Source organism: Paramacrobiotus metropolitanus, unplaced genomic scaffold (genome assembly GCF_019649055.1).
Source record: "Paramacrobiotus metropolitanus isolate TYO unplaced genomic scaffold, Prichtersi_v1.0 Parri_scaffold0000176, whole genome shotgun sequence".
Taxonomy (NCBI): Eukaryota; Metazoa; Tardigrada; class Eutardigrada; order Parachela; family Macrobiotidae; genus Paramacrobiotus; species Paramacrobiotus metropolitanus.
Genome location: NW_026570396.1, coordinates 27,601 through 47,225, shown reverse-complemented (window position 1 = coordinate 47,225; position 19,625 = coordinate 27,601). Strand labels below are relative to the sequence as shown.

The following is a 19,625-nucleotide window of genomic DNA, read 5'->3' as shown; positions in this document are numbered from 1 at the left end:
TCGCTCGCAGCAACTTGACTTGCTGATTTCTGCCAGACATTGGCTTTGTTGTGTTTTCTCCCGCAATCACGCGGTATTTGCTCCACTTTATTTGTACAATAAAGGCATCTGTGAGCTCCCTGCGCTTGCCTGTCACAGATCACAGTACAAAACAGATCAGAAAATCTGGACTGACAATGAGATTTGAGATCCTTAATTTAATTTATTGCGCTCGCCTAATACTACCCTAGTTTATCACAGGCTTATACGGTACAGCTCAGATCACAAAAACAGTGAAAATACTGAAATCAGAATGAAAAAATACAGTACCGTAGTAAAATTTACAAAAATAAAGGCAACTCAAAATGCCTTGGTTATATTATTTATATACCGGCGTTTCTACTTTAATAGTTTAAAGGGTGGTTCAGAAATGATATCACCGCTCTGACATCATACGGCACCATACAGTTCACTTGTACTCGTACTACGGTATTGTGCCACGTGCTGTAAGCGTGAAAGGTTGATGGGAGCTGAAAACCGAGATTCTGACGGTGCAATGAATGAAGTCATGGAGTGACTCATGGAGGAAGTCATGGTATAATAGCTTTCAAACCGATACCGGAAGTCAAGTACAATACACCTGTATGTTGCTACGTGCATTCGCAGAAGTGCCGGTGACCCGCTTTAAAGTACTTAATTAATTTACTTAATACTCTGAAAGTTTAGCCATTTAATAAAGGTGATCACTCCGTACACACCCTTTCACACCCTTTCACTCCGCACACAACCTTTTGTACTCCCTTTCATTCCGTGCACAACCTTTTTGCGCACTACCATTCACTCGGTGCACTACCAAACTTCTATATATATTTATACATATTATACTTAAATACCTGTAACCTGTATTACAGTATTACTACAGAAAAGCAAAACTACGAAAAAATATTACTTCTTTTTGCAACATCATGGGACCGTTCCGACGAAGGCGTCCTGCCGTCCTGGTGTATGACAGCGTCAGCAAATAACTCACGTAGCAAGCTAAGATTGAATAAACAAGTGTTACGGAGCAGGTCTTGCGGAGATTAGGGTGAAAAACGTTGCTGTTCACAATAAAAAAAACGGTCGAGATTGCGCGTTTTTTTATTTCAGAATTACAGAAACTCTGCTGTGAAAAAATTAAAAAAATTAAAAGGTTGTGTACGGAATGAAAGGTAGCGCAAAAAGGTTATGCACGGAATGAAAGGGAGTGCAAAAGGTTGTGTGCGGAGTGAAAGGGTGTGTACGGAGTGGTCACCTTTAATAAATCAACCATCGGTCCAGGGTACAGTACGCTGTGCCGCCTGCTGAAGTTCCCGTAAAGTCGTAAACCAATCGTGTACAAGTTAGCACCACAGTACCACTCACAATAAATTTTGAATACTGCACGAACTTAAATTTTTATTGCGGGAAACGCTGCCTCTGTCACGGGACAGTACCAGAATCGGCTAAATTAGACGAAATATTCTGTGGGATTAGGCCGCCTATTTCCGGAGTCGGCTGAGGCTGTATAATCATTCAAGAAACAAAGATACAACAAGTACTTTACTTTTACAGAAAACCTCTGACTGCTTCGTACCGCCGATCTTAAAAAAATTTTGTTGCAAAAAAATTTTTTATCGGCCCAAAGCAAACCACTCGACAGTTTAGCCTAAAAATTTACCTTAGTGCTTTTATGGTTATCACCGATCACGACTTGGTGTTGGTAGCACATAATTATAGAAGAGGGGCTTCTTATACGAGTAGTATGGTGGTAATGAGCACATATAAAACATTTATTACGGATAATAGTATTGTTTTTATCCAAAACCAAAATCTTGCTAAACTAAGGCTATTATGCAATAATCTGCAGAAGAAAAAAGAAATGAATTGTATATGTTAATAAAATAACAAATACTATCAGTAGTACAATACAGACCGCGATTGTTTGATGCTTGTTTTACAAATTTTGGTGCAGATTTTGAAGAATAAGTACGTATGCATGCCGAGGCAGATGTCCTACTGAGAGGCGATCGGCTTATAAACTCGTTAAAGTTTCACGCTGAATAAAACTATACTTCTATACTAGTAAATACAGATATTTTGTACTTGTTTTCACTGCGTAATAAGGTAGGTGCAGTGGCTGTGTCACCAGCCTATGTGTTATGTGTACTAACCATAAGCTACAGCAGCTGGCAAGTCTACGATTGTAATTCATCGTCAGACTCTCAAAGCAGGCAGATAGATGTTGGTCTGTTTCTCTCGGTGTTGTTGGCATTCGCGAGTGTATGATTATGATATTTTGTACCTAACTACATAATTTCAAGAGTTGTAAACGGCAACCTGGACATTGGGCTGCAAAGCTGTCACATTTTACCATAAATCGTCACTTTTCACCGTATTCGTTGATAAAAGGACTAGAAAATGTTGATGTTCCATCGCGCACTAAAGCCAGCCTCGACGACAAAGCTTAACCGTGCTGTTTTATGTCTGTCATTCTGTTCACAGTCAGCTGGAAAACAGCTGATCGCAGAAACTCATTATCGCCAGGTTCGTCATCGAAATGCAGATGTGAAAGCGAATGTTCGCAATGCAGAAATTGCAAAGAGTGATGCAACGACCAGCGAAGAAGACGTATACCTTAAAACTTACCTGAAATCTCTATCCAGACGAGAGGAATACTGGAAAGACCTGGCGTCTGCACTGGTGTGGGATGAGAAGAAGGACAAAGTTTTAGATGACACAGATTCTCCGTTTACTAAATGGTATGCGACTATACGTAACCCGCCAACGCTTGCCATGCAAATTTTTGTTTGGGATTTGTACAAAGTTAAGCGGGTTTGAAACTTACAGTTAAAAGATTACGCTTTGCATATCAGGAGACAGGTAATCTTTTCCGCTCAGAGTTTGCTCTTCTGGCCGCTTAGTTGCGACATGAACATCGGCAGTGCGCTGTAGTAAAGTACAAGTGCTGCAAATACCTAACCATAAGAAAGTACCGGAAATCATTTCGGTTTTTACAAATTTTATTAGATTTTTTGTTTGCACACTCTACTTTACAATTCTCGAAAACGGCCTACTCATTTGTGCTCGCTCTAAATTTTGCAAACATGATTATAATTGCAAGTTTACATAAAGTACCACAGCATATGGTTACGAGACTGGAGTTGTTACTTACTTTGTTTATGAATGTGAATAAGGTGAGTACGTACTCGTATGATTATTATATAATTATTATTATACGAGTACGTGTACACAACAAACGAGTACAAAACCATTGAAAAACTGCACATTATTAATTAATTTATCTTGTGTACAAGTAATCTGTGAAGTTGACGCTATTCAGGTTTTCCGGATGGAAAATTAATGTGTGCTATAATGCATTGGATCGGCACTGTGATGAGGGTCGAGGAGGCGAGATCATTCTGCATCACGAAAGTCCGGTAACAAATTCAAGATGTTCCCTGACGTACGACGAAATTTTAAGAGAGGTATACCAATACGAGCAGTGACGAAAATTACTTACGGTTAATCTGCTTGAAAGATTGTAAAATGTGTCGACAGTTACGGCACTGTACTTAAAATTAGTAGAATGATTAACTTGCGTCGTGTGCAGGTAAAAGCTTTCGCAGCCCATTTGTCGAATCTCGGAGTCAAAAAGGGCGATCGCGTCATAATTTACATGCCGATGATTCCACAAGCCGTGACGGCGATGTTAGCATGTGCTAGAATCGGTGCAATTCATTCCGTGGTTTTTGGAGGTTTTGCCGCCAAAGAATTGGCCACCAGAATTTCTCATGCTAAGGTAAAAACTTTGTTTCCCTACTCTAGTAAGCATGCCCTGGAGGGAACTAGGATTAGCATGAAAACTTGCATATCGTGATTTTTCCAGATTTTTCACTTATTTGAACATCTGAACCATGAAATACTACTACGAAATACTGATGCAACGCTAACTAACCCTAACCTTTATTATTGGGTAAAGTTCATTAAAAGCCTCTTACTCCAGACTTTTAGGTTGGGTGCTCAAATACATACATTTTAGTGATTTTACAGTACAAGTATACACATAACCATACACAAATAAAGACATCAGTCTGTGTTCAGACTTTTTCTGCTGTTATAGGCAGTAGCAGTGATCTGCGGGTCCCATGGCATTGAAAGAGGCCGTGAAGTGGACTACAAGAAGATTGTTGACGATGCCATTAATACAGCAACTAACAAGCCAAAGCACGTTGTTGTGTTCCAGCGTCCGGAAATGGTGTGTATCTGTATTGGACAGTTTTTATCCACAGTCGTAAGAGTCTTCAGTGCAGTTCTCTTCAGTCTCGCAGTTCGTGGACCAGTGGTCGTGATTCCGATTGGCATGAAGCAGTTGCGGCGGGGAAGAGTGTTGACTGCGTGCCGATCGACGCCATGGATCCGCTGTACATTCTCTACACAAGCGGCACAACTGGAACACCTAAGGTGTGAATTCTGGGGCACAGATTAATATCTTACCTTCTGCGGAATGTGGTATTGCTGTTAGAAGCTGTTTCTTTTTTTGGCCAATTTCGCGGTATTTTCCAAAGCTTGTATTGTCAGCATGCAGTCAGCAAACCCGCCGGTAAGAACAACGGTTACTCGCAGAGTTTTCCTAGGGATTTTGGTGATTTAGGCCGTGGTACGTCCAGCAGGAGGCTACGCGGTAGCACTACATTGGTCCATGTATAATGTCTACGGAATGAAACCGGGAGAGATTTGGTGGTCGGCGAGTGATTTTGGCTGGGTGGTGGGCCATTCATACATCTGTTACGCTCCGCTGCTGCACGGTAACCCGTCCGTTATCTACGAAGTAAAAGGATGCTTATTTGTTCTTACTGCTTGATAGTATTATTAGTTGTATCACTACCGATTTCGGATTATAGGGAAAGGTCACCGATACACCGGATGGTAGTAGCTATTTTAGGCTAATTGAGCGCTATAAAGTTAAGGGAATGTTCACCACTCCCACCGCTATGCGAGCGCTTCGACAAGTGGTAGGCTTGGAGCTGAATCTTGCTGATATATATAAACTGTGTTCCAGTTTTATTTTTCTGCAGGATCCCGAGGAAAATTTGGCCGGAAGCATGACATCAAAAGGTAGCTTCTGGTTTTGATGTGACATTTTGAAAAATATTGGACAGCTCATAGTTGAAAATGCAAATTGTTTCTTCGACAAGCTTAAATAATTTGCAAACGTGCATGTAAGTACAGTAGCGTGGGTATTCTTGTGACTGTCAGTGTCGGTACGTTTTAGTTTGAAGTTACTCTACATTGCGGAGAGCACTGTGATGAAGGAACCAAGGCTTGGACGAAAGAAACGTTCAACGCTGCAGTTTTGGATAACTGGTGGCAAACTGGTATGTGAGGCTTGTAATCATGGGCTTGAGCCTATCCTTACATAGCAGGACTTCCGACGAATATTCAATGAAAATTTAAACTATATGTCCAGATTCGTACATTTCCAGAGACTGGATGGCCGATAACATCGACGTGCAGTGGGTTGGGTTCGAATCTCGATCCTCCACCGCATTCATCCGGCCATGCTGTACCGGGCTACGATGGTAATAGTAACTAATAATTTTTCATAACGTTTCAGATTTTTGTAGTTTTGTGAACTGACTTGTATGCGGGATATTACTTACCATTAGTAAACTCGACCTAAACCAGCTCACGTGATTTGTAAAAATCTGAATAATATGTTCAGCCTGACGACGAAGATGATGAGGACTACTTCGGTGGAGACCCGCCGATCTCAGTCCCCTTGGGATAACAGGTTCCCACATGCGAACCCGAGTCCCCCACTTCAACAGTAAGGAAGGGACATTCAGCCGAGAAACGGCGGAGTCGAGAACCGACCTGGCAGAGAACCGACCTGGCAGAGAACCTGCCCAGCTGAGAAACAGCACCGTCAAGAAATGACGTGGAAACATGGAACGGATTACTTTTACTTCTTCTTACAGATCCTGAGATAGCGGACGTGAACCACGAATAAGCCAGAAGAGCCAACCACATAAGTTGGCCGGATTCTTCGGTCAGACCCGGAAACGCGTGGTCAAGACCTGGGTGTTCCGGTTCTTTCACCGTACCGGTACGTCCCCCGAGGAATCCCCTGGAACGAACTGGGCAACTGACCTCAGTTCCCCAGCATGGCATGAGCAGATCGAGAACCACATCTGCTTTGACCGGAGACAACAGACGCCCCGGCCTGCTAACATAGCATATCGTGAACCACGTTCTGCTACCGAAGAAAATTACTCCGGCCAACCGACTCTGGAGTATAGACCGAGAGGATTACGCTAACATGGTGCGAAATTGTTTCACACCGTGTTTGCCTGGCACCCGTGGCCGACTTTGGGACCGGGTAACCGACCAGTAACTTTCATCACCGCAGACAGTGGTATCCTCATCGGTTTGGAATGTCACATGGTTCGGAATTGACCACAAAAGTCAAAACCGACCTGTTACGACATGATGCATTGAATCAACCAAAGGCAGGAGCGAAGAACCGGATTCCCGCCCAGAGACTTAACTTCGCAGACCGCGACTTTAACCATGTCTCGCTACCTCAGTCAACCACAGAAGTTGACCATTCCCGAGGAAGCCAAACTAAGAAAGGAAGTGGCTCAGACCGTGCCACAGAACCTCGATCGACTACCTTTGTTGACCACGGAAGTCAACCAACCTTAAGGTAGAACTCGGACCTCCTCGTTACGACTCGGATAACCTAGCCGACCACAGAAGTCGGTGAAGTTTCAACTTTATATCCGAAGGACAAGTCGTACAGAAGGATATACCCAATGCAGACCGTGTTGGTTAACCACGATCTACTACCTCAGTTGTCCATAGAAGTCAACCATCCCTGAAGTAGATGATCGGAACCAGTCAGTATAACTCGGACAACCTAGCTGACCACAGAAGTCAGCGACGTTTCAACTTTACATCCGAGAAATAAGCTGTAGAAACACTCCGGCAACCGGACTCCGGAGTAGAAACCAGCGAGAATTCCAGGATAACAAGCCCGCAAAATAACATGGAACCACTCGGACCGCAACGAAGCGGATCGTGTCAACTACGACTTGCTACCTAGGATCGACTACAGAAGTCGATTTTACCAACGGTAGCCGACCTCAGAAATGTCGTCACTCGACCAACTGACGTCGACCTGATGGAAGCATACGGAAGCCACAAGTCGGATAGCCATACGGCAACCTTTACTGACCACAGAAGTCGGTAATGTTGACCGCAGACCGCGGTATCTAACCACGATCTTAGTCTGGACGGATTCTCCGTTTGAACCCAGACCTACAGGCTCTCAACTAGGAACCTGTACCCGGAGTCCAACCGCAGTCTCCCCCGGAGGATATCGGATAAACCAACCGATTCACCGGTGACCACGACTACGCGCGTCTCGAACGTGCTGTCATTCCCTGAAGAGGAACAGCGACGGTGATTTGGCTACCGGCGTACCAACGACTCCGCCGCGACCTGCTTCCCCATGTCTCAAATGGAACATCCTAGGCAAACCGTGTTAGAACACACGGCCTGCACCCCCATACAGACCCCTACGGACGTGTGATGTCTTCCCCCCAACAGAAGTGGCAAGGCGTCACAGGTTCGTGGAACAGAATGAAGAAACTCCAACCAGGGAAGTCAAGTGATCTGATTCTACCTCAGTTTGCATGCTGCATGGGGATGGGAACGGGCAGTCTGACATAAGTCGGGGCCCGAGGCACAACGCTGCCAAGGCGCGAGAATCGTACGCCAGTTTGAACCAAAGAGTCTGTCTTGTGGAGTGGGACCACAGAAGTCCCTTGACACCACAAGCGACCAAGAGTGCATGCTGAATGGCCAACAGACGCCATGGAACCGCCAAACTCGACGGAACTCCGACCGCCCAGAGGCAAAGTCACGAACCCGAACCAGGGCATGTTAGAGGCACGAACCGGATACTGCTCCAGAACGACTCTGCGGAGCCCGGATGGAGGCCCAGAGGCTTAAAACGACCTCTTAGCGGACGGAATCGATCTGGACGAAGAATCACCGACCTCGGGCTGGATAACATTACATCCAACCTCAGGTCGGATAAAGTAAAGTAACCGACAACAGGTCGGTTAGGAGCGTGATTCGACCGAAACGGACTTGTATGGCTCCACTTCGAGCTTGCAAACCGTAACTCACCTCGGTTGAACACGGAACCATGGACTCACCGACCTCAGGTCGGATAACATTGTACCCGACCTCGGGTCGGATATGTGAAGTAACCGACAACAGGTCGGTGAATGGAGACACCATTGAAGATGTCCACGGAAAACGACTTCCGGAAGGATGAAATCGACCTCGGTCGACCTGCGAAACGGGATAACCGACCTCGGGTTGTATAACACTATCACCGACCTCGGGTGATATAACATTGTCACCGACCTCAGGTCGGATAACCGGTTTAACCGACCACAGAAGTTGGTTAAGAACACCGGATCGTTCGGAACCGCTTGGAACATCAGCGGATTAACCGAAGTACGACCCTCGACCGGACCAGTTACGTGGTAACCGACCTCAGGCCGTACAACATCACCACCGACCACGGGTTGGATAACATTATACCCGACCTCAGGTCGAACATCAGGAGTCACCGATAACAGGTCGGTGAAGGATGACCAAATGAAAGAACGGAATTGAAAACGACCTTGAAGTGGACGAATTCGACCTAACGGGACTTGTATGGCCCCACACGGGCCTAAATAACACGAGTTACCGAGGTCGACCATGGAGGTGCGTTATCGCCGACCTCAGGTCGGATATCCATCCCAACTGACAACAGGTCGGATGACAACAGTGAATCATCATCGGATGGGAGGAACAAGAAATTCCGACCGGACCTTCGAGCCAGTTCGCATCGGAAGTCACAACCAGGCTCGTGGTAGCAGATTTAACGGTTTTAACCGACCACACTTTACCGGCATTACCACTTGGCGACCACAGAAGTCGCACGACACAAGTACGGTTTTGTCCGACTTGAACTTTGGAATTCGGGACTTAGCCGGATTCCTCGACCACTGGTTAAACTCACCAGGAGGTCGACCTTGGTCAAATGACCTCGGTTTAATTTCTCCGGAACGGATGGATACGAGTCGGACGTAAGTGTCAGCCGTGCTTACCCGACCTCGCACAAGTTTACCGGTTACGTTGGGTAACCCGGGAACCGACGCCCCGGACCCGATACACCGGATTGCATTTAGACAGGAGACCCCGTGGAAACCCAAGACCCCGTGGACGTCATCCTAGTCGGAATAAGCCCCCGGACAGATCTCTTTTTAGTATTTTTATACACTTTCTAACAAACGGAATTGTATTTTACTTAGAATCTATAACCAGATCTGTTTTGCATTTACTTTTTGCTCACTGGAATTGTGATTAAACGTTATTACTTTTTACTTCGCGCTGTTTAACCGTCATTACATTTTCTTTACTTTCTCCGCGAGCCAACAGAAGCAAGATGCCTGCCAACAGAAGCGATACCGGTCCAACAACGAACCCCGAGCGGCTTCCAGATTTTCGGCCGTGAGTTGCTTGCCTCTCATGGATCTGGAGGTGAAGGATGGGACGGTCAACGGACACCGGACTCCCATTGGAAGAGGACGCGTACCGGCGACCCCACACGGGTCGACCGGAGAGGTGCGACGCTGGCGCGGTACTGAGTCGGAGCATCCTCGCAGGAGCTCGGATTCCCGCCCAGAGGCATGTTAGAGGCACGACAGCCTGCGTGATAGATACGCCACTTTGCGTATGCGTATCACTGCACACATGCGGATTCGCCCTCTCTTGTACGTACGTGAGTGGCTGCACTGCACTCTCCGCTTAGCGGATACACCGCGGGCGCACTCACTGAGCATACTTGCTCTCTCGCTCCTCTCTCTCGCTGTATGACTCAGCGCTTATACGCTCGCGTTGGATACGAGTCCAGTCTGCGCACTCACATTCCTTGTGTCTGGACAGCGTGACGCCGTTGCCGCCAGCACATTCGATTCTCTACATTTCATTACGCGTAGAACTCGCTCGCAGCAACTTGACTTGCTGATTTCTGCCAGACATTGGCTTTGTTCTGTTTTTCTCCCGCAATCACGCGGTATTTGCTCCCCTTTATTTGTACAATAAAGGCACCTGTGAGCCCCCTGCGCTTGCCTGTCACAGATCACAGTACAAAACAGATCAGAAAATCTGGACTGACAATGAGATTTGAGATCCTTAATTTAATTTATTGCGCTCGCCTAATACTACCCTAGTTTATCACAGGCTTATACGGTACAGCTCAGATCACAAAAACAGTGAAAATACTGAAATCAGAATGAAAAAATACAGTACCGTAGTAAAATTTACAAAAATAAAGGCAACTCAAAATGCCTTGGTTATATTATTTATATACCGGCGTTTCTACTTTAATAGTTTAAAGGGTGGTTCAGAAATGATATCACCGCTCTGACATCATACGGCACCATACAGTTCACTTGTACTCGTACTACGGTATTGTGCCACGTGCTGTAAGCGTGAATCTGACGGTGCAATGAATGAAGTCATGGAGTGACTCATGGAGGAAGTCATGGTATAATAGCTTTCAAACCGATACCGGAAGTCAAGTACAATACACCTGTATGTTGCTACGTGCATTCGCAGAAGTGCCGGTGACCCGCTTTAAAGTACTTAATTAATTTACTTAATACTCTGAAAGTTTAGCCATTTAATAAAGGTGATCCTCCGTACACACCCTTTCACACCCTTTCACTCCGCACACAACCTTTTGTACTCCTTTCATTCCGTGCACAACCTTTTGCGCACTACCATTCCTCGGTGCACTACCAAACTTCTATATATATTTATACATATTATACTTAAATACCTGTAACCTGTATTACAGTATTACTACAGAAAAGCAAAACTACGAAAAATATTACTTCTTTTTTGCAACATCATGGGACCGTTCCGACGAAGGCGTCCTGCCGTCCTGGTGTATGACAGCGTCAGCAAATAACTCACGTAGCAAGCTAAGATTGAATAAACAAGTGTTACGGAGCAGGTCTTGCGGAGATTAGGGTGAAAAACGTTGCTGTTCACAATAAAAAAACGGTCGAGATTGCGCGTTTTTTTATTTCAGAATACAGAAACTCTGCTGTGAAAAATCAACCATCGGTTGTACAGTACGCTGTGCCGCCTGCTGAAGTTCCGTAAAGTCGTAAACCAATCGTGTACAAGTTAGCACCACAGTACCACTCACAATAAATTTTGAATACTGCACGAACTTAAATTTTTATTGCGGAAACGCTGCCTCTGTCACGGACAGTACCAGAATCAGCTAAATTAGACGAAATATTCTGTGGGATTAGGCCGCCTATTTCCGGAGTCGGCTGAGGCTGTATAATCATTCAAGAAACAAAGATACAACAAGTACTTTACTTTTACAGAAAACCTCTGACTGCTTCGTACCGCCGATCTTAAAAAAATTTTGTTGCAAAAAAATTTTTATCGGCCCAAAGCAAACCACTCGACAGTTTAGCCTAAAATTTACCTTAGTGCTTTTATGGTTATCACCGATCACGACTTGGTGTTGGTAGCACATAATTATAGAAGAGGGCTTCTTATACGAGTAGTATGGTGGTAATGAGCACATATAAAACATTTATTACGGATAATAGTATTGTTTTTATCCAAACCAAAATCTTGCTAAACTAAGGCTATTATGCAATAATCTGCAGAAGAAAAAAGAAATGAATTGTATATGTTAATAAAATAACAAATACTATCAGTAGTACAATACAGACCGCGATTGTTTGATGCTTGTTTTACAAATTTTGGTGCAGATTTTGAAGAATAAGTACGTATGCATGCCGAGGCAGATGTCCTACTGAGAGGCGATCGGCTTATAAACTCGTTAAAGTTTCACGCTGAATAAAACTATACTTCTATACTAGTAAATACAGATATTTTGTACTTGTTTTTCACTGCGTAATAAGGTAGGTGCAGTGGCTGTGTCACCAGCCTATGTGTTATGTGTACTAACCATAAGCTACAGCAGCTGGCAAGTCTACGATTGTAATTCATCGTCAGACTCTCAAAGCAGGCAGATAGATGTTGGTCTGTTTCTCTCGGTGTTGTTGGCATTCGCGAGTGTATGATTATGATATTTTGTACCTAACTACATAATTTCAAGAGTTGTAAACGGCAACCTGGACATTGGGCTGCAAAGCTGTCACATTTTACCATAAATCGTCACTTTTCACCGTATTCGTTGATAAAAGGACTAGAAAATGTTGATGTTCCATCGCGCACTAAAGCCAGCCTCGACGACAAAGCTTAACCGTGCTGTTTTATGTCTGTCATTCTGTTCACAGTCAGCTGGAAAACAGCTGATCGCAGAAACTCATTATCGCCAGGTTCGTCATCGAAATGCAGATGTGAAAGCGAATGTTCGCAATGCAGAAATTGCAAAGAGTGATGCAACGACCAGCGAAGAAGACGTATACCTTAAAACTTACCTGAAATCTCTATCCAGACGAGAGGAATACTGGAAAGACCTGGCGTCTGCACTGGTGTGGGATGAGAAGAAGGACAAAGTTTTAGATGACACAGATTCTCCGTTTACTAAATGGTATGCGACTATACGTAACCCGCCAACGCTTGCCATGCAAATTTTGTTTGGGATTTGTACAAAGTTAAGCGGGTTTGAAACTTACAGTTAAAAGATTACGCTTTGCATATCAGGAGACAGGTAATCTTTTCCGCTCAGAGTTTGCTCTTCTGGCCGCTTAGTTGCGACATGAACATCGGCAGTGCGCTGTAGTAAAGTACAAGTGCTGCAAATACCTAACCATAAGAAAGTACCGGAAATCATTTCGGTTTTTACAAATTTTATTAGATTTTTTGTTTGCACACTCTACTTTACAATTCTCGAAAACGGCCTACTCATTTGTGCTCGCTCTAAATTTTGCAAACATGATTATAATTGCAAGTTTACATAAAGTACCACAGCATATGGTTACGAGACTGGAGTTGTTACTTACTTTGTTTATGAATGTGAATAAGGTGAGTACGTACTCATGATTATTATATAATTATTATACGAGTACGTGTACACAACAAACGAGTACAAAACCATTGAAAAACTGCACATTATTAATTAATTTATCTTGTGTACAAGTAATCTGTGAAGTTGACGCTATTCAGGTTTTCCGGATGGAAAATTAATGTGCTATAATGCATTGGATCGGCACTGTGATGAGGGTCGAGGAGGCGAGATCATTCTGCATCACGAAAGTCCGGTAACAAATTCAAGATGTTCCCTGACGTACGACGAAATTTTAAGAGAGGTATACCAATACGAGCAGTGACGAAAATTACTTACGGTTAATCTGCTTGAAAGATTGTAAAATGTGTCGACAGTTACGGCACTGTACTTAAAATTAGTAGAATGATTAACTTGCGTCGTGTGCAGGTAAAAGCTTTCGCAGCCCATTTGTCGAATCTCGGAGTCAAAAAGGGCGATCGCGTCATAATTTACATGCCGATGATTCCACAAGCCGTGACGGCGATGTTAGCATGTGCTAGAATCGGTGCAATTCATTCCGTGGTTTTTGGAGGTTTTGCCGCCAAAGAATTGGCCACCAGAATTTCTCATGCTAAGGTAAAAACTTTGTTTCCCTACTCTAGTAAGCATGCCCTGGAGGGAACTACGATTAGCATGAAAACTTGCATATCGTGATTTTTCCAGATTTTTCACTTATTTGAACATCTGAACCATGAAATACTACTACGAAATACTGATGCAACGCTAACTAACCCTAACCTTTATTATTGGGTAAAGTTCATTAAAAGCCTCTTACTCCAGACTTTTAGGTTGGGTGCTCAAATACATACATTTTAGTGATTTTACAGTACAAGTATACACATAACCATACACAAATAAAGACATCAGTCTGTGTTCAGACTTTTCTGCTGTTGTAGGCAGTAGCAGTGATCTGCGGGTCCCATGGCATTGAAAGAGGCCGTGAAGTGGACTACAAGAAGATTGTTGACGATGCCATTGATACAGCAACTAACAAGCCAAAGCACGTTGTCGTGTTCCAGCGTCCGGAAATGGTGTGTATCTATATTGGACAGTTTTTATCCACAGTCGTAAGAGTCTTCAGTGCAGTTCTCTTCAGTCTCGCAGTTCGTGGACCAGTGGTCGTGATTCCGATTGGCATGAAGCAGTTGCGGCGGGGAAGAGTGTTGACTGCGTGCCGATCGACGCCATGGATCCGCTGTACATTCTCTACACAAGCGGCACAACTGGAACACCTAAGGTGTGAATTCTGGGGCACAGATTAATATCTTACCTTCTGCGGAATGTGGTATTGCTGTTAGAAGCTGTTTCTTTTTTTTGGCCAATTTCGCGGTATTTTCCAAAGCTTGTATTGTCAGCATGCAGTCAGCAAACCCGCCGGTAAGAACAACGGTTACTCGCAGAGTTTTCCTAGGATTTTGGTGATTTAGGCCGTGGTACGTCCAGCAGGAGGCTACGCGGTAGCACTACATTGGTCCATGTATAATGTCTACGGAATGAAACCGGGAGAGATTTGGTGGTCGGCGAGTGATTTTGGCTGGGTGGTGGGCCATTCATACATCTGTTACGCTCCGCTGCTGCACGGTAACCCGTCCGTTATCTACGAAGTAAAAGGATGCTTATTTGTTCTTACTGCTTGATAGTATTATTAGTTGTATCACTACCGATTTCGGATTATAGGGAAAGGTCACCGATACACCGGATGGTAGTAGCTATTTTAGGCTAATTGAGCGCTATAAAGTTAAGGGAATGTTCACCACTCCCACCGCTATGCGAGCGCTTCGACAAGTGGTAGGCTTGGAGCTGAATCTTGCTGATATATATATAAACTGTGTTCCAGTTTTATTTTTCTGCAGGATCCCGAGGGAAAATTTGGCCGGAAGCATGACATCAAAAGGTAGCTTCTGGTTTTGATGTGACATTTTTGAAAAAATATTGGACAGCTCATAGTTGAAAATGCAAATTGTTTCTTCGACAAGCTTAAATAATTTGCAAACGTGCATGTAAGTACAGTAGCGTGGGTATTCTTGTGACTGTCAGTGTCGGTACGTTTTAGTTTGAAGTTACTCTACATTGCGGGAGAGCACTGTGATGAAGGAACCAAGGCTTGGACGAAAGAAACGTTCAACGCTGCAGTTTTGGATAACTGGTGGCAAACTGGTATGTGAGGCTTGTAATCATGGGCTTGAGCCTATCCTTACATAGCAGGACTTCCGACGAATATTCAATGAAAATTTAAACTATATGTCCAGATTCGTACATTTCCAGAGACTGGATGGCCGATAACATCGACGTGCAGTGGGTTGGGTTCGAATCTCGATCCTCCACCGCATTCATCCGGCCATGCTGTACCGGGCTACGATGGTAATAGTAACTAATAATTTTTCATAACGTTTCAGATTTTTGTAGTTTTGTGAACTGACTTGTATGCGGGATATTACTTACCATTAGTAAACTCGACCTAAACCAGCTCACGTGATTTGTAAAAATCTGAATAATATGTTACTGTTCAGTTAGAATTTTGGACTCTGAAACCGGAAAAGAAGCGAAGGTTGGCCAGACTGGTCGGATTGCAGTCAAGTAAGACGAGTCCCACCACTTACTCTTTGAACCTATTGCTTCGTTATCAGTACATCTGTGTGGAGAACGGTGCATGGTTAAATAGATTACCGTTACCACCGGGAGCGTTTTCCAGTTTATGGGAGAATGACGAGGGATTCAAGAAAACGTATTTTGAACGTTACCCGGTTAGCTTTTCTCGGTGTGGGTTGTGTTGAGGGTTTTCAAGTAATGGAATATTTTCAGGGCTATTACGATACAATGGATGCGGTAAGTACTCTGCACTGCTTAACTGTTTTATTTTCTGCTGGAGGCTGATCAATATCAAAAACTGCACGTCGGCATCCTTGTTTTCAATGCTGTCAATTGCGTGGAAAATGTGGTGGAACTGATTTTTCTATAGTTTTTGTTATGAATATAGGGAAGTGTCGACGAAGATGGATACGTGACGGTCGCATCCAGAATGGATGGTAATTTTAACTTTTCGGAATTGCCAAACCCGTAAAAAGTGGAGAGATTTTGTGATTGCTTTTATAGATATCATCAACGTTTCGGGAGTGAGAATTTCGACATCTGCAATCGAAGAAGTACTCATTTAACACCGCTTATTTGCGGTACAACAGATCTGCTGTATCAGGTTGCATTCTGCATGAACTGGCGCTTTCAGGCAATTCTGCGACATCCGGACGTTACCGACTGTGCCGTAATTGGAGTGAAGGATAAACTGAAGGGTCAAGTTCCCGTTGGTTTACTTGTGGTCAAATCTGGTATGTTACTCGTTACGGGCTGCGCATAGTCCGATAGGGTTCATAACAAGAGCACATTAATGTATTTTCAGCATGCGATAAAAAAGGCAGTGATATTGTTAAAGAGATAATCAAATCCGTGCGCGATGACATCGGACCGATAGCCTCCTTTAAGAGCGCTTGTGTTGTTCCGAAATTACCGAAAACAAAATCGGGAAAAATTGCTCGGCCCAGCCTCATCTGCTTAGCTGAAGATCGCCCCGTGAAGGTAAGTCAACTTGTATTGCCGTTCGCTTAACTCCATAAAAAATCTTGAAATTATTTCAATATCCAGATTTTACGAGTTTTTTGTATTTATTCTGATTAGCGACTGTCAAGTTTATTGTTGCTGTAACAGGTACCGGTAACAATTGAAGATCCTGATGTTTACGAGCCCATCCAGAAGGCAATGCGAGAAATTGGATATGCGGAAAAGGAGTTGGAGAAATGTTAGGAATTTCCGAGAAATATTCCAAATTAATTTTTGCCGCGCCCAGTATTGTCACTTGCATTCTCATATTGCTGGAATCTGTCTTAAAGTACCTTTTTAATTTACCGTCCCGTCTTACCGTTCCGTACGCGTTATTTTATAGTGTTTTATTTTAGCCCGAAAATTGTTTTTCAAAGATTTATTTTAAGATTTTAACGGAAGCTTTTTTACGCATTGGTAATTTGAATATGTCCTTTCATTTTTATTATTTAAAAAAAATTTAATAAACCGACAAAAGACAACGTATTTTGAATGCGAGAGATGCCCGTAATCGGTGCTTACCTTATGCGAAGCGATAAGTCAGTGCCCTGCACGCGTTTTGTTACGTAAAGCACCCTCACTAATCTAGCTAATTAACGTGCTATCAGTATTGTTTGTATAACTGGACACGTCTTGAGCAGCTGCTGGTTGTTCCAGGATAATTGCTGGATGATGCAAGTAATATGTTCTGCGGTCGTTGTCCCTGAAACAAAAGCTCAGCCTTCGGACAATGACCGTGATCAACCGTCTAGAAAAGTAAAATTCTGATAGCGGAAGACAGCCTGCCAGGTTGATCAACAAACCTGACCCAGTAGCACCCATCAAGCGGGCTAATCAGAGCACACGCGCTGGATCTGAGGAATGAATGGGTATGCTTTGCGCCAGACTTGCGCATCTGCTTAACCCCTGCATCTCTTGCGAATATTGTAATTAGCGCTTACAGTCTAAAAACGTCGAATGGTTTTCATAGATCAGAAGTACTACGAGTAGAGTTCACGAGGCACTGTACGTGAGGCCATTTTATTCCGTACGGTAAAAGGTGACAGATGAGATCGCAAAAATAACAGTCGGGGATGGAACGTATTTAAAGTTACTTTAAGGTTACCTTTCGAATTGCCGGTTGATCATCGCGAAAGATAACATGCGATATAATTTTGTAATTAATACTAATTTAGGTGTTAATATTTTTGTATTAATTGAATTTAATTCTTTGCCAGCGAAGCTATCATTCGTAACATGCAACCGGCTTCGTATGTACAGTATTTGCAACACAGTGATTGCGAATTCGGCAGATCAACCACACCAATCAAAAGCTTGGTTGGTTTAAAATTTTGCGTTAACTGTGAGAGACTTGCTGGTTCTTTAATTACCAGAAACATCCGCAATAAACGTGAGAACCAAAATCTGTCTATAATAATTAATGTAATGGGGGGGAAGATGTACACGCACGTGCTGCACTTTACTGTACATGTATTACAAATGGCCAAATGCTAAGCGGGCATAATAATAATAGGTATTATTTCAAATTAGACGTGTTATCATACACATTTTTAAGCATTACAAATTACGTAATTTCACCTGGATGGATGCAAATTATTGCATAAATAAATAAGTAAAATTCCGGATGCTGAAATCATTTGAATTTGCAAGTTAGCTGAGAGATCGGCGGATCGCACACGTACGGTTCCAAGTTCCAACACTGCGGTGCTACGAAATAAGGAAGGACATTCAGTTTTCACCCGTAAAGTGTGTATAAATAGCTTAATGCGGGTGCGGAGATATGAGCATTTTCTAATTATGTCCGATGGCTGCCAGATGGTGCTCATATATTCAAAGTGTGATACGGATATATTGTAAACTCATTCATATGCTGTTAGAGCAAATCCATAACCACGGGGAATTTAAAGCCGACTGACATGAAATTAATCGCTTATTCTAGCGTATTATACCGTCTGTAGAGCGTTAGCACCACAGGCTACACTATGTACTGTAGCCGCCCGCACAAATTGCTCCACTGGCAGATCCGGCCGTTGTCTTCTCCCTGCACACACTGCGATCAACAGTGAGCAATGTGGGTGCAAATATCCGTATACCTCACTCTGTGGGGCAACTTGTGCGGGCGGCTACAGTACTCTTAAAAATTAATCAGTCGCATAGATACTCGCAGGCCAGCCAACGTGCAGCGTGCTTTCTGATTAATTAATTTGGTGAAAATAATGCGTCCTCTGTTTGTTATGCTGACTAAAGGTTAATACATATCTGCAATATACTATATCGAATTGTTCAAGAAATAAAAACCACAGAAAAGCTAAAAACCACAGAAAAGATTTAATATATACATTGGTCCAGCTGAATACTGCTTGACGATTTGGGAACAAAATGCTTCTTTCAAAAAACACTTTTTGCTCTATCTTGCAGCTAACTTGTAAGCAAATGACTTAAATTATGTTAAACTAAGTAATGGTTCAACATATGTAATTTCAAAAAGAGCGATGACTCCTGCACTGCAATCATAAAAATTTTAGCGTTGCAAGTATTCGACGTTGGAAATAGCTAGTGCATGCGCTTGCGTTCCCTTGCAGTTCTATGTAGAAGAACACTGCGTCACACCGGATGCGCTTTTTCGTCGTTTGGGATTGGTTTGGGGCTGAAGATGGCTGGTAATAGCAACCCAAATGGTGCAGAACGTTTAGAAGTGCCACACAATTTATCCCATGTGGTAAACCGGTAATATGCAAAGCGTCGAAACCGGCTGCCTGATACAAACCGGGCACTTGCTAACTGTCCAATGGTTAAAGTTGGTAAAAACCGTAAAATATTTAAAACTAAAAATTAAATTAAATAAAGTAAATAATTATTAATTAAAACTATTTTGTACTGGGTTTGAAATCTAGCGACCGGATGCAGCAGTTTAATTGAGGAG

At 43.4% G+C, this 19,625-nt stretch overlaps 2 protein-coding genes across 2 annotated transcripts; both read left to right on the top strand.

Moving 5' to 3' along the window:
* The first annotated feature begins 2,197 nt into the window (after window positions 1-2,197).
* Window positions 2,198-10,182, top strand: LOC129600416 (acyl-CoA synthetase short-chain family member 3, mitochondrial-like). The gene is made up of 11 exons (XM_055498914.1): window positions 2,198-2,759; window positions 3,341-3,485; window positions 3,611-3,799; window positions 4,121-4,255; window positions 4,321-4,461; window positions 4,652-4,828; window positions 4,902-5,012; window positions 5,076-5,115; window positions 5,280-5,375; window positions 5,484-5,579; window positions 9,505-10,182. The coding sequence occupies exons 1-11, from the start codon at window positions 2,419-2,421 to the stop codon at window positions 9,711-9,713; spliced, it is 1,680 nt and encodes a 559-aa protein (XP_055354889.1). The 5' UTR covers window positions 2,198-2,418; the 3' UTR covers window positions 9,714-10,182.
* A 1,760-nt stretch (window positions 10,183-11,942) lies between these two features.
* LOC129600407 (acyl-CoA synthetase short-chain family member 3, mitochondrial-like) lies at window positions 11,943-17,169 on the top strand. Its single transcript, XM_055498902.1, is given in 19 exon segments — window positions 11,943-12,655; window positions 13,231-13,248; window positions 13,250-13,373; window positions 13,499-13,687; window positions 14,008-14,142; window positions 14,208-14,348; window positions 14,539-14,715; window positions 14,789-14,899; window positions 14,965-15,005; window positions 15,165-15,268; window positions 15,377-15,472; window positions 15,622-15,688; window positions 15,774-15,855; window positions 15,914-15,937; window positions 16,089-16,137; window positions 16,205-16,254; window positions 16,335-16,434; window positions 16,506-16,681; window positions 16,811-17,169. Coding segments are annotated over 19 exon segments (2,121 nt in total). The 5' UTR covers window positions 11,943-12,314; the 3' UTR covers window positions 16,907-17,169.
* The last annotated feature ends 2,456 nt before the right edge of the window (window positions 17,170-19,625 follow it).